Source organism: Sceloporus occidentalis, unplaced genomic scaffold, assembly GCF_023333645.1.
Source record: "Sceloporus occidentalis isolate IW3139 unplaced genomic scaffold, rSceOcc1.0.p SCAF_8, whole genome shotgun sequence".
NCBI classification, from domain to species: domain Eukaryota; kingdom Metazoa; phylum Chordata; class Lepidosauria; order Squamata; family Phrynosomatidae; genus Sceloporus; species Sceloporus occidentalis.
Genome location: NW_028316988.1, coordinates 31,353,485 through 31,368,880, shown reverse-complemented (window position 1 = coordinate 31,368,880; position 15,396 = coordinate 31,353,485). Strand labels below are relative to the sequence as shown.

Below are 15,396 nucleotides of genomic sequence, written 5' to 3'. Positions count from 1 at the left end.
GCCCGCCGAACTCATGAGCCTCCAGGCATGGTCCGCCGTGCTGGGGGCCAGCTGGCAGCCTCTCCAGGGGTTGGCAGCAGGCCTCGGCGCCCCACAGGCCGACCACCAGCTTGACTTTGCCGCGGAGGCAACTCCCTCCATGGCCGCCCCGGTGCTCTTCCACAATGCGCGCGTGCCAGCAGATGGCGGGCGCCATCTTGTACGGTGCGATGGGGGCCGCCATCTTGGGTGGCCTGATGGGCGCCGCCATCTTGGCCACAGCCGGCGGCCATATTGATGAGGTCCATGGGGGCCGCCACCTTAGTGGCGACCCTGGGAGGCGCCATCTTGGGAGCGCCTGGGTTGCTCCCTCCTCGGCCTCCCCCCGCCGCAGCCTCGATGCTGCGGAGTCGCCCCCCACCCGCCAGGGAGGCGTGGAGCTAACCTCCCACAAGCGGCCCAGGGAGGAAGATGAGGTCTCCCTCTCAGACTCAGAGGTCGAGGCCGGCGGCGAGCGCCCCTCCAGGAGGCGCCAGCGCGTTGACCGGAGCCACCCTCAGACCGTCATGGTCCCCTCTGACCTAGAGGGTGAGGCAGAGGATGAGGCCGAGGTTAGTTGCATGGAAGAGGGCAAGCTCTCAGGGGGAGGACGCGGCTTGTGATTCAGAGCCCCCGGTGGCCTCTGGGATTTTCCCAGACTTCTCAAAAAGACCCTTAAAACTTTGGCTATAGCCCCCACAGCGGAGGCCAAGCCACCTCAGGATTCTGAGCTGCCCAGGGTGGGGGAGGGGCTGTTCCCTATACCCACCCCTACCTTGGCCGAGATCCCGTGCCCAGCTATCCTCATGGAGGTCATTAGGGCAGAATGGGACAAGCCGGCCACGTCAGGCCCCTTGCCTAGCTCTATAAGAAAACTTTACAGCTTTCCATCGGCCGTGATGGACAGGTTGCAAGTCCCGGTCGTCGATGCCCCCGTGTCTGCCCTTGTGTCCTCCGCCGTCTTCTGCAGGGACGGGGAGGACACCCTAAAGATCCCAGAGGACAAGAAAGCAGAGACAGCCCTCAAAAAGGCCCATGAGGCTATGTCGATAGCAATTAGGGCGTCACCGGTAGCATCTATAGTGGCTAGAGCCACCCTCGCATGGGCAAGAGAGCTCCTCCATGAGGTGCCCCCCCATAAGCCCCACCTTAGACAGGGCCTCAACAAGATTGCCCTGGCTTTGGCCTACACGGCTGACGCGACCCTAGACTCGGTCCAGTACTGCGCCAGGGCCCAGGCAGCCGCGGTCACTGTGCGCCGCCAGCTGTGGCTCAAAAACTGGAATGTGGATGCAAAGTCCAAACACAATCTGGCCTTCACTCCCTTCCTTGGGACAAAATTGTTCAGAGAGTCTCTCGACCGGGTGCTGGTGGAGGACAAAGATAAAAAGAAAGCCTTACCTGGGGGGCGTAAGGCTGACAACAGAGCCAGGCCTAGATCTAGGAAGCAGTTTTTTCGTTCCTCCAGACCCTTCCCCTCCTCCTCCCCCTCTACCTCCTCCCAGGCCAGAGACTCCAGACCGTTCGGTCAGTGATGGGGCGACAACAGGCACCAGCCCAGACAGTCCTGGCCACCCTTCCAGCAGAGAGGCCAGCCCGGAGGCAACAGGGGGCCCCGTAAACAACAACAACAACATCAATGACGGGGCGCTTCCAGGGAGAGGCCGGCTGGAGAACTTCGTCTCAATCTGGGAACAATCCACTCAAGATCAGCGGGTGCTGGACACCTTACGATCGGGCTACCGGATAGAATTTTTCCGTCAACCCCGAGAGAGGTTCATCCCATCTCCAAGGTCGAGGGACCCAGCCAAACACGACCTCCTGCTGGATGCCATCAGAGATTTACTTCGCTTGGGGGCCATAGAAGAGGTCCCAACCTCACAATGTTTCACAGGCTGCTACTCCACTTTCTTCTTAGTCCCAAAGAAGAATGGAAAATGGAGGACTATTTTAAACTTAAAAGGGGTCAACTCTTATATAGTTTCCAAGAGGTTTTGAATGGAGACCCTCAAGTCGATGCTAGAGGCCATTCAGCCCGGGGACTTTCTTTCATCTCTGGACTTGCGCGATGCTTATTTCCATGTTCCTATATACCCCAGTCACTGATGCTATCTGAGGTTCGCCTACAACGACCACCACTACCAATACAGGGCGCTGCCCTTCAGTCTGGCATCGGCCCTAAGGGTGTTCACCAAGGTCCTGGTGGCCCTAGTGTCACACTGGAGGACACGAGGTCTTCATGTCTACCCTTACCTCGACGACCTTCTGATACGATCACCGTCGCTACAGCAAGGCCGATTGGATGTCCGCCAGATCCTCCGTTCCCTGGAGGACCACGGATTCTTGGTCAACCTCTCCAAGAGCTCCACCACTCCAGCCCGCCAGATCCAACACTTGGGGGCGTGCCTTGACACTCTAAAGGGCGTCATCTCCCTCACTCCGGAGAGGACCCGAGCCATCCTCGGGGCAGTCGACCAGGCCCTGTCCCTTCCCAGAGTCAGGATCTCCCTGTTGGCACACCTTCAGGGGCTTATGGTAGCGGCAAGAGACTGTGTACCATGGACCAGATTCCACTCAAGACCCCTTCAGTGGTTGCTCCTTCCTCACCAGGAGGCCATAGCAACAAGATCCAACCTCAAGATCATGTTGACCCCACAGGTTCGCGACTCCCTCAGGTGGTGGAGATCCCCGGCGGTCCTCAAGGGGAGGATGATCTGGAGCCCCGAGAAGGTCCAGATTACAACCAATGCAAGCTTAAGGGGCTGGGGAGCCCACTGCGGACACCAGATGGCCCAGGGCAAGTGGTTCCCCAAAGAACAGGCAATGTCCATCAACAGATTGGAACTGAGGGCAGTGAGGCTGGCCCTCCAAGCCTTCCACCAGACAGTCTTAAACAGGTCAGTCCTGGTCAGGACGGACAACATAACAACCAAGGCTCACATCAACCGCGAGGGAGGTACAAGGTCAAGAGATCTGATGACCAAGGCGAGGCTTCTGTTCCACTGGGCAGAGTCAAACCTGATCGCCATCGAGGTGGAACACCTTCAAGGAGAGCTCAACACGGTCGCAGATTGGCTGAGCCAGACAGACGTAGACCAAGACGAGTGGGGGTTACACCCCGAAGTGTTCCGTCAGATATCGCGTCAGCTGGGCCATCCGCAGATAGACATGTTCGCCTCTCCGGTAAACTCCAAACTGCCCAGGTTCGTCTCCCGGTTCCAGACAGAGGGGGCCGAGGCTGTCGACGCCCTCAACCTTCAGTGGCCAAACACCCTGACCTATGCATTCCCTCCGCTTCCACTCCTGCCCAGACTGCTGGCCAAGGTTGGGAGAGAAAGAATCGAGGTGATCCTGGTGGCCTCACATTGGCCCAGGAGGGCATGGTTTTCCGAGATCCTGACAATGGCGTCGTCCTGCATGGCCTTGCCGCACCGGCGGAATCTTTTGAGTCAGGGCCAGGTCCTTCACCCCGACCCTCAATGGCTGAACCTTCACGCCTGGAGGCTGAATGCCTCATGTTGCACCAGTGCGGATACTCAGCAGAGGTCATAGACTCCATCCTGGCTTCGAGGCGGCCTTCGACCAACCGTATTTATGAGGCTGCCTTCAGATTCTTCAAGAGGTGGTGTAAGCTAAAACACGTTGACTTCCTCAGCTTCTCGGTCCCTGAGCTGCTCCAGTTCCTCCAGGACGGCATCAAGAAAGGGCTCAGGCCCAACACGGTAAGGAGACAGGTGGCAGCTATCACTTCGGTGCTACCTCACAAGAAGGCTGCCGCCATGTCCTCCCACCCCCACATCAGGAGACTGCTGAGGGGTGTCTCCAACAGGGCCCCGCCGACACATCATCGCTCCCTGACTTGGAACCTCCACACGGTCCTAAAAGCTCTAACGGTGAAACCTTTCGAGCCTATCCGTGAAGTCTCTTTGCGATACCTTACCCTTAAGGTCATCTTCCTCACAGCCATCACGTCGGCCAGACGAGTGTCGGAATTGGGGGCCCTATCGGTCCGCAAGGACTTGTGTGTCTTCAGACCAGTTTCGGTGTGCCTGCGGCCGGATCCCACCTTCCCCCCGAAGGTCAATTCGGCCTCCCATGCTTCCCAGGACATCTTGTTGCCCTCTTTTTGCCCCAACCCCCAGAGTGACTTGGAGAAGTGCTGGCGCACCCTAGACGCACGCAGGGCCCTTAGGGTCTACATCAAGAGAACTGCGCCCTTTAGGACCTCGGAAGCCTTGTTTGTCTCCTTCCGTCAGGGATCCTGGGGGAGGAAGGTGTCGACCTCCACCCTGAGCAGGTGGATCAGGACGTGCATTGTTGAGGCATACAGGGCCCTGGACCTCTCCCCCCCAGAGGGGATCTTGGCTCACTCCACCAGGAGTGCGTCCATGTCGGCTGCCTTGTTCACTAATGCCCCTCTAACCGAGATCTGTAGGGCAGCAACCTGGAAGTCTTCCTCCACCTTTGTGAGACATTATAAGTTGGACATGTTGCAGTCCGCTGAGGCGGCCTTCAGCAGGTGGTCGCTGAATCCGCAGGTTCTGGCTAGGCACCTTCCCTCCCGATGGCGAGGGCTTTTGTAAATCCCAGGTTACAGGAGGTCAGGACCCTCTCTGCTGGGAAAACGAACGTTAGGTACTTACCGTGACACGTTCATTTCCAGCAGACGAGGGTCCTGGCATCCTGCCCACCCTTGGTGCCCCTGCGGTTTAGCGCGGCCTGCTGATCGACCTTCCTAGTTTCTGTTTTGCTGGCTTGTTTGCTTACTAGTTGTTTGTTGGTTATGGGTGCGGTCTCCCTGCAGACGGCCCTTAAGGTTTTAGTTAGGTTGTTTTTCACGTTTACCTATTAAAGGTCAGTTCTTGATTTATTCTGGCTTCTCGCTTGGCTTGTCAATGACTGAGGCCCAGAGGGGTTGCCCCTCCTTATATAAGGCCGGTCTTCTTTTGTCCCTGCCTACAGGAGCAAATGGGAGGTGCATAACCCAGGTTACAGGATGCCAGGACCCTCATCTGCTGGAAATGAACGTGTCACGGTAAATACCCAACGTTCGTATTTGATACGCTTTCCCTCTCTTCTGTCTTTATAAAGATGTTGAACAACACCAAAAAGTGTTACCCTTTCTACCTTTTTCTTTTCAGCTACAGGGTGAGTCAAAAAGAAGAGTGCAAAACCAAGTAACAACAGCTTTATTTTTGCACCATTCTTTTTGAATTGTATTGGCTATTCATTTGTATTCCTTTTTGGAATTTCTTGTATATTTCCCTTTTAAATCTCAGCTCATCTAAAAGTTCTTTGTCCATCCACCCTGCATTCTTTAGACACCTTCACTTTTGTTCCTTGTTGGGATTGCTTGCAGTTGTGCTGTAGTATTTTGCCATTAAAAAAAAACCTCCGATCCATCACGAACTCCCTTCCCTTTGAACATTTCTGACTATGGGATCTCACCCAGTGTTTCAGGGCAGTTCACAGTCACATAGAAACCCAGAAACTAAAATAATATTATCCACTTAAACTACAATAAAACATCCAGAAAGTAAAATAAATATTATCCACTTAAACTACAATAACACAGCAGAATGCAGCATCCTGTTAAAACCAGCCAAGTTCTTTTAAAAGCCTGGGTGAACCAAGGTCTTACCTACCAAGAATAAGAACTTTATGAAAAATGCCTTTGGACTCGCAGACCTGTGGATTTGCAGGCCCACTTGGCGTGTGTTTATGACTTGGAGCATCTTAGTGACTCTGTGGTGTATTTCATGAGCTTATTATTGTGATTTTACACTTGTGTCTTACCTCTTGAGTATTTTTGGCTTGTGTTCAGTTTCTTTATGGGTTTGTGTAGGTTTTTTATCTGACTTATGTGCTGGGGAAAAGGTGAAAGAGGGCATCCCTTTGAGCAATTGCTTTTCCTAGCCTGCCATTCCCTCCCTAGTCAACAGATTCTCTCGCTGAAGGCCAGACAGGTCCGAATTCAATTCTGCATGAGACAAGGGAGCCCATCTGGCACATGTTACTGTGGAAGATACCAGGTTGCCTATGAATTGTGCCTGGAAGCAGGCCAGGAAGCGAGGCAGTCTTGTCTCAGCCTGGCACCACCCGGCCACACTACCCACATCACTAGGAGGGAGATTTGGGTGGGTGTCTGAAGTGGCCGTGTTGACCACCACCTCCTCGTCTTTTTCAGCTGGCAGCTTCAAGAAGAAGATTTATAGCGGAGAACTGCAGCTGTGGGATCGGAAAGGGCTCCCAGCCAGCTCAGAAGGGCTGCTTCAGGAGATCCTTTTGGCCGGAGACGAAGGGCTGCATCCAGTATGTGGAACTTGGGTGTATTCTCTCTCTTTCTCTTCCTTTCACACTACATGTGCAGCTACCTCTGGGTTTGGGAATGTGAAAGCAGCTCCAGCTCTCAGTGCGCTGTTCCCTCCACTCGGGCTGCCTAAAATAATCCACAGCCTGTAAAAACATGAGGAGGTTGAGTGTCTTTATGCAACTGCTGTTGAAATAATGCCACTGAATCTTGTTCTGTTTTTGCTAGTTGGAGGGGCCATAGGGGACAAACCAAGCCCTCTGCCCCCTTCCTTTCTGCTGCTCCAGAAGCTTCATCTGGCAAGCCTAGTATATATGCTTCCATGAAGGCTAGAAACCTGTTTGAAGGAAGCTGGATACATATGTGTTTATGTAGAGTCTGTCACTCACTCATGTACACATACACATTACAGGTGGCGCAGTGGTTCAATGCCTGTACTGCAGTGACTCACTCAAAACCACAAGGTTGCGAGTTCAAGACCAGCAAAAGGGCTCAAGCTTGACTGAGGCTTGCATCCTTCCGAGGAGGTCACTAAAATGAGTACCCAAATTGTTGGGGGCAAATTAGCTTCTTCTTCATGGTCTCTGCGAATCATACAAATGGGTTTCACTGCGCCTGCGCAGTGCTGTTCGGAAACGTCTGGAATCACTGGGCAAACTTTACTTTGCAACATATAGAAACTTTTTGGCGGTAACTCCGCCCACCCGTTATAAGGCCCCTGCCTTCCCACTCTTTCCCCAGTTCCTTTTTTCTGCCGCGCTAGCTGCTTCAGGGAACTTCGCTCGCTCTTTAGCTTGATCGGAATCACTGTGTTTTTGACCATTCGTTGTCTCCCGCCCCTGATAACTTCGGACTCTCGGCTTGTTGACCTCGATTTTAGACTTTCCTTCCACTTTTGTTTCTTTGGAAGAAGGTCTCCAGCACCTTTCAAAGTGTGACGTTGCGGAGACAAGGTGCCCATCCGGCAAAGGACCACGATCCGAAGACTTGTCCACCCTGCAAGCCCCTCTCTTCCCAGGCTCGGAAGAATTGTGAGTCCTGTCTGATTTCGGCCATCGACCAGACCAAGACCCATGAGGGGGAGGCCCTCCCTTCATCGTCGGCTCCCTCGGCTACGCCACCTGCTTCTTCTTCCCAGGCCAGCGTGTCCAGCGTGGTGTCTGCCCACCAGTGGCTGAATCGTCCACCACCGCTGATGTGGCCAGTGGTTCATTCAGACCCAGTGCCACCAACAAACCCTCCGAGCGCCCCCACATAACGTTGGGGACTGAGGGTTCTGAGCCCAAGACGGAGTCCGGGAGGAAGGCGTCCCCGGAGGGCTCGCGCTCGAAGGATCGAGCGGATGGGGCCTGTGGTTCATTCAAACCCAGTGCCACCAACAAACCCTCCAAGCGCCCCCACATAACGTCGAGGACTGAGGGTTCCGAGCCCAAGACGGAGTCCGGGAGGAAGGCGTCCCCGGAGGGCTCGCGCTCAAAGGATCGAGCTGATGTGGCCCATGGTTCGTTCAAACCCAGTGCCACCAACAAACCCTCTAAGCGCCCCCACATACGTCGGGGACTGAGGGTTCCAAGCCCAGGATGGAGTCCGGGACAAAGGCGTCTCCAGAAGGCTCGCGCTCGAAGGATCGAGCGGATGTGACTCATGGTTCATTCAAACCCAGCGCCACCAACAGACCCTCCAAGCGCCCCCACATAACATCGGGGACTGAGGGTTCCGAGCCCAAGGCCAAGTCCAGGAGGAAGGCATCCCCGGAGGGTTTGCGCTCGAAGGAACGAGCAGATGCAGAGGCCCTGGCTGTGCCGGTCCCATCCTCCAAGGCGTCGTCGAAGGCGTCCCATCACGCCTCCAAGCCGCCCAAGACGGGGGCACCCTGGGTGCCATCAATGAACACCGCACCGGAGGACGAGGGCAAGGCAACCAAGCCTCAGCCTTCAGACCTGCCAGGCAATCCCTCCTCCCCCCCCCCCAAGGAGCGGGGCGAGATGCCGGGATCCTCTAAGAAGAGGCACTCCGAGGGGGCTTTGGACAACTCCACACCCAAGAGGCCCAAATCCACCCGGTACCAGGTGAAGCGGTGGCGTCCTCCAAGGGCGAGGAGCGCGCTTCGCACAAAACGCGCTCTCCATCCAAAAGGGCTCCGACTCCGGTTTCTTCTCGCCCAAAGGAGTCGTCGGCATCGTATGCGGTTTCCACGCTTGACACCCCGCTGCCTTCGACTGTGAAATTTGTCCATGTCAATGCGGAGAGGGCCAGACCGCCGCGGAGGGAGTCCTTCCCTCTGACCCTTCACTCAGGCGAGGATGAACCGTCTGATGAGGATCCTTCAGAAAATTCACGAGGCTAATCTCCGTCTTATGGCCCCTGAGAGAGACAAGCCCCTGGTGTCGCATGCGAGGGTTTCAACATCCGAGTCGTAGCGGCCCGCTGTGGAATTGTCAGCTTTTCAGCTTCCGACGCGTCCCCCACGCGAGTCCGGGTGCCAGATCTCCCACTGGCATCAGACACCGTCTCTGAGCCAGAAATCTTGTCTACTTCGGAGGACCCATCAGACGATGAGGCCTCCATCCAGGCTTCTCCTCAGAGGTTGCACCACCCCGAGCCTTCTTCTCCCACCGATGATGGCTGCTCTTTCAACGAGCACATCATCAAGATGCCAAGGTCCCTGGACATTGGGCTTCCCTTCCCCGAGGAGAAGGCTCACGACCCAGTCGAACACAGGGTGCACGGCCGTGTACCGTCCCCGCCATCCATCCCGCTGCTGCCGTCCCTGGAGACCTTCGTCAGGCAGCCCTGAGAGTGCCGGCCTCCTTGGTGAGATTGTCCTGCAGGATTGAATCCCTGTACCAGATCTCTCCATCCAGCGGTTTCTGGTTGACCGGCCACCCCAAACAAAATTTGGCGATAGTCGAAGGGACACAGCAGACCTTCATCCCCAAACAGACGACGCCTCCGGCAATGCCTACATGGGGGCTTACATCCAGACCTCGATGGAGGGGATTTTGCCATTCATCCCTGATGTCCCGAATGATGTCTAGAGGCGCCTGGTGGAGATCAGAGATGAGGCTCACTCCATCGGGAGCTAACTCATCACTGCCTCCACAAATGTGGCTGACTGCGCTGGACGGGCCATGGCGGCATCGATGGCTCTGCGCCGACATGCATGGCTGCGTTGATCTGACCCGAACACCAACGTCAGGACAGCTATTGAGGACATGCCACTTGACGGCTCTGGTCTCTGTCACGCCGAGACTGATGAGTGCCTGAACCGCAATTTCAGGATGAAGGTGGCGGCCAAGAACCACGGGATGTCGTCGGCCTCCATCTCGCCCGTCCGGAAGAGACAGCGACCGTGGCAGCCCCAAGGTCAGGCGCAACGGTCTTTCCAGCAAGACCGACAGTCTCAGCAGCAGGACTCCCAGAGGTGGCGTTACCCCTCTCAGTCTTCCTCCTCCTCTGGCCATCGCAACACCCTCCCCCCCAGTATCGGAAGTCCCGCCGTCAGGATACCGACCGGGGGAAGAAGAGAACCTGAGGGGTTCCTGCGCACTTCGTCTCTCTCCCCTCCGGTTCTTGGACATCTTGAGGCTGTCCCACTACCGCCGGTTCCGGCTGGTAACCTTGGCCTCTATTCGGCCTCTACTCCACCAGGGCCGGTGGTTTGCGATGTTCGACCTGGGGGAAGCCCACTTCCACATCGGAAGTCGAGTCCCACCGGAGATCCCTTGCCAACGGACTTCCCTTCAGCCTAGCCACGGCCCCGAGGGTCCTCATGAAGTGCATGGCTCCAGTGGTGGTATACCTCCATCAGAGGGGTTACAGAGTCTTTTCATACCTCGGCGACTGTTGTTGCTGCCGACTCACAGCGGGAGCACCAGGAGACAGTCTCATTCACCTTGCACCCTGGGCGCCCCTCGGCCTGATTGCCTGCGAGGAAAAGCCACTGCACACCAGCCAGGCAGGCTAAGTTCATCGGGGCCATCCCCGACTCCGAAGGATGCTCCGCCTTTCTCCCTCCGGACCCTTTTCAGGCGTTGGCAGCTTCACTAAAGCCTTGCATCTCCCACAGAAAGGTGAGGGCCAGAGACGTCCAGGTAGCCCTAGGCCACATGGCGTTGACAACGTTCGTGATGCCGTGGGCGAGGCTTCGCCTCCGACCCCTTCGGGCCTGTTTCCTCTCGGTCCCCTCAGTCTTCAGACTAATGGGGGACTCCCCGACCAGGTATCTCACGGCACTGAGGCCAATGGCCGCTTCTCTGAGATGGTGGTTGGCTTCCTTCAGCGTCTCCATCAACCCCAGCCTCAAATGACTTTGACAACAGATGTTTCCCTGGAAGGCTGGGGCGCCCACCTGCTCGACCTCGTTGTCAAGGACAAGTGGTCCACCCGGGACAAACGTTTCCACATCAACACGTTGGAGATGCTGGCAGCCGACAAGGCGTTGAGGGCATTCAAATCCGCTGTCGCGGACAAGGTGGTCCTCCAGAGAACGGACGGCACCACTGTGATGTATTACATCAACAAGCAGGGAGACTCCAGATCCAGGACCCTGCTCAAGTTCATTCTGCGCGTCTGGAGATGGTTCATCCAGAGACAGATGCTCCTCTACGCAATTCACTTGCCAGGAGAGGACAATGACCTGGCGGATTGCCTAAGCAGATCTCCTCCGGTGCCACGAGTAGAGGCTCCATCCGTAGATGGTCAGCGACCTGTTCGACCGGTGGGGGACCCCCCAAGTCGATCTTTTCGCGACCGAATGGAACACCCACTGTCCCCAGTTCTGCTCCGGGAGGTGAATGGATGGTTCCCTCGGAGACGTGTTTGCCTTCCATTGGACGGGAGAGCTGCTCTATGCCTTTCCTCCCTTCCTTCTCATCATCAGGGTGTGGTGTCCAAGATGACAACAGACCAATCGGATGTGATCCTGATCGCTCCGTGGTAACCGTGGCAGCCCTGGTTCGCGTCTCTTCTGCACCTCCAAGAGATGCTCCCTCCGCCTCGACTTCCGTCCGGACCTGCTGTCGATCCAGGACGGCCGGATCCTCCAATCGGACATCGAGAGCCTGCCGCTGGTGGCCTGGAGAATCCAGCCCTAGCCTCACTGCCTGATGTGGTGAGGACTGTGACCCTGCCTATGCAGAAACCATCCACCCAGCGGTCCTATGCCATTAAGTGGAAGAGGCTTAGCCTCTTCCTTGTAGAGGTTCCTTAGGAGATGTGCCAACCTGCACCCCCTTGGGTCGGTACTGGTACCAGCTTGAAGCCTGGAGGCGGTGCTGTCCGCTCTTCAATCCAAGCCTTTTGAACCGATGGCCATGACGGACTTGAGATTGTTGACTTGGAAGACTGCCTTCCTTGGGGTCATCACCTCCGCCTCGGCGGGCGACTTCTGTGCCTTGCGGAGGGACCAGCCCTTCCTTAGGCTCACAAGGAGTAGGTAGTCCTCTGGTCAGACATTACTTTCTTGCCCAAAGTACTGTCTGCTTCCCACATGGGCCAGGACATTGTGTTGCCTACTCCGGTGTCCAACCCGACTTTGGACGCAGAGCGAAGCCTGCACTCTCTTGATGCCAGGAGGGCGCTGGTTTTTCACTTGGAAATAACCGCTGCCTCCAGTCGGTCCGAGAGACCCTCTCTGTGCTACTTGACACCAATGAAGAGGTTGCTTGTGTCCGCGCAGAGGTTTTCCAATGGGTGGCTGGTACCATCCACCTCTGCTATGAACTGTTGGATAACCTCTCCCTGGCAGGGTTCGGTCCCACTCCACAAGGGCAGTGTCACAACCCTCAGCATCCCTGTCGGGGATTGCCTTAGAGGATGTCTGCAAGACTGCTGTCTGGTCCCAGCCTCTGACTTTCATAAGGCATTACAGGCTGGACACCAGGGCCATCCTAGACGCAGCTTTCGGGAGGGCTGTGTTGGTCTCAGGGTTGCATTTGTTGCACTACTGATGATGTTTGTTTACAATGTTATGTAAATTATGCCACTGTTTTACATTCCTGTTGAATGTTGGTTTGCACAAATTGCCATGGGATTGGTCTTGCATGACCTTATGTTCCCTTCTCAGGTTCTGCAATGTTATTGCTGTGTTGAGGTGTTTGCGCACAAACAAAGACTGACTCTTTTATGGTTCAAGGTTTTTATTGTGTCAGTGATATACCTTGGTTACCATAGCTTTGGTTTCAGGACACTCCCTCCGCCGTTTACCTAAGCTTGTCAGTCTAAACCCATTTGTATGATTCGCAGAGACCACGAAGAAGGACAGGTTGCTTACCTGTAACAGTATTTCTTCTTCGTGGTCTCTGCGAATCATACAAATGGGTTTTACTGCGCCTGCGCAGTGCTGTTCGGAAACTTCTGGAATCACTGGGCAAAGTTTACTTTGCAACATATAGAAACTTTTTGGCGGTAACTCCGCCCACCCGTTATAAGGCCCCTGCCTTCCCGTTCTTTCCCCAGTTCCTTTTTTCCGCCGCGCTAGCTGCTTCAGGGAACTTCGCTCACTTTAGCTTGCATTTGGAATCACTTTCGTTTTTGACCTCGGACCGTCTCTTGACCATTCTTTGTCTCCCGCCCCTGGTAACTTCGAACTCTCGGACTGCTGACCTTGTTTCTGGACTTTCCCTTTCAACTTGTTGACTTCGGAAAATGCCTGCTCCATTTAAGAAGTGTGATGTCTGCGGGGTCAAGGTGCCCATCCAGGACCCTCATTCCTCCTGCCTCCTCTGCTTGGGCAAGGAACATGACACGAAGGCTTGCCCGCTCTGCAAGTCCCTCTCATCCCAGGCTCGCAAGAACCGTGAGTCCAGGCTGACTTCGGCCATCGCTCTGGGCAAGGTTCACGAGGGAGGCCCCCGTCCATCATCGGCTTCTTCAGCTCCGCCGGCTGCCTCATCTTCCCGGGCGAGTGTCTCCAGCGTGGTGTCTGCCCCGCCGATGGCAGGTTCGTCCACCACCACCGATGTGGCCCGTGGTTCACGAAAACCCAGTGCCACCGACAAGCCCTCCAAACACCCCCACATACAGTCGGGCTCTGAGGGTACCGAGACCAAGGAAAAGCCTGGGAGGAAGCTGTCCCTGGAGGGCTCGCGTGTGAAGGAGGGTGCGGAGGCCTCGTCGGTCCCGACTCTGTCCTCCAAGGCCTCTTTGAAGCCATCTCGACACGCCTCCGAGCGGCCCGAGTCGGGTGCATTCTCGTCAGGAAAGACTGCACCGGTGGAAAAGGCTAAGACATCTAAGCCTCAATCCACAAGAGCTGCCGTCCTGTTGGACCTGCTGGACAACCCGTTCTTCCCTCCCGAGGATCGGGTCGAGACACCACGGTCGTCCAAGAAGAGGCACCATAAAGACGCAGCTGAGGGCTCTGCACCAAAGAAGCCTAAGTCTTCGAAGGACCACGCTGGGTCGGAGGTCTCCTCCAAAGGGAAGGAGCGCGCTTCCTACAAGCAGCGCTCCCCGGCGAAGAAGGTTCCAACACCAACCTCTTCGCGCCCCGATGGCTCGTCCACCTCGCATGCAGCCACTGTCCTGGGCACCCCGCTACCGTCGATGGTCGACTTTGCCCACGCCGATGAGTTGCCAACTGAGCTCCCTCGGAGATTGTCACCTTCGCCTTCCACCCACTCGGAGGTCGACGAACCGATGGAGAGGGACACTGACATGTTTTTCGACCCCGATTCCGGGAGATACTACATGTCAGTGCCGAGGGAGACTGCCTTCAGGGAGTTCACCCGGCTCAACCTACGCCCGGTGGCCCCCCAAGATGACGAGCCTGCCCCTTCCCATGCGACGGCCTCAGCCTCTGCACCGTGTCGCTCTCCCACAGAGCTACTGCCCTTGCAGATCCCGGCACGCTCGGCAACTCGAGTCAGGGTCCCGGACATCCCGCTTACCTCTGACACCGACTCTGAAGGGGAACCCTTGCTGCCGTCGGGAGAGCCTTCCGACGACGATGACACCTCCATCCAGGCGTCTCCACAACGGATGCACCACCCGGAGCCTTCCTCCCCCACGGATGATGTGCGCTCCTTTAACGAGCACATCATTAAGATGGCAAGGGCCCTGGACATTGAGCTCTCCTACCCCGAGGAGGAGGCTCGGGATCCTGTGGAACGTCGGGTGCATGGCCGGGTGCCCACACCCCCCTCCATCCCGTTGCTGCCCTCCATTGAGTCCATCGTCCGGAGGTCGTGGGATGCGCCAGCTTCACTCGTCGGATCCTCGAGGAAGATCGAGTCCCTCTACCGGATCTCCCCTTCGAGCTGCTCTTGGTTGGCCGATCACCCCAAGCAGAACTCGGCAATTGTAGAAGGGGCGCAGCAGGGCTTCGTCCCCAAGCAGGCAACTTCCCCAGTCGACCGGGAAGCAAAAAAGGTAGATGGTCTGGCCAAGGAGGCCTACTCGGCGGCAGCCCTCGCAGTCAAGGCCATCAACTACAAGGCCTGCATGGGGGCGTACATCCAGACGCTCATGGAAGGGATCTCACCACTCGTCCCGGACGTCCCAGACGAGACCCAGCGACGCCTGGTAGAGATCCGTGATGAGGCCCCTTCGATCGGCAGCTGGCTCATCACTGCCTCCAGGAATGTGGCTGACTGTGCAGGACGGGCGATGTCGGCTTCGTTGGCTCTGCGCCGGCATGCATGGCTGAGGGGTTCGGACCTCAATGCCAATGTCAAGTCAGCCATAGAGGACATGCCCCTGGATGGTAGCGGCCTCTTCCACGCCGAGACCGACGAGCTTCTGAACCGCAAGTTCAGAATGAAGGCGGCGGCGAAGAAGCACGGGATGTCATCGGCTCCCATCTCGCCCTTCAGAAAGAGGCAGCGCCCGTGGCAGCCGCAAGGTCAGTCACAGGGGTCCTTTCAACAAGACCGTCAACCCCAGCAGCAGGGCTCCCAGAAACGCCGGTACCCCTCTCAGTCCTCCTCTTCCTCTGGCCGTCGCAACTTTCCTTCCCGGTACCGAAAGTCCCGCCGGCAGGATACCGACCAGGGGAAGAAGAGAGCCTGAAGGGTTGCAGCGCGCTTCGTCTCTCCTTCCCTTTTCTTTTTGGACATTTTGAGGCC

General features: G+C 56.5%; 1 protein-coding gene across 8 annotated transcripts in view; it reads left to right on the top strand.

Annotated features, from left to right (window-relative positions):
• The window catches only part of ARHGEF18 (Rho/Rac guanine nucleotide exchange factor 18), a 77,964-nt gene that overhangs the window by 51,360 nt on the left and 11,208 nt on the right, over positions 1-15,396 (top strand). For all 8 annotated transcript variants that reach the window (XM_089535885.1, XM_089535887.1, XM_089535886.1 and 5 more), the window contains one exon: positions 6,206-6,330. In XM_089535885.1, the coding sequence (XP_089392011.1) occupies positions 6,206-6,330 (125 nt within the window). The remainder of the gene's footprint in view (positions 1-6,205; positions 6,331-15,396) is intronic.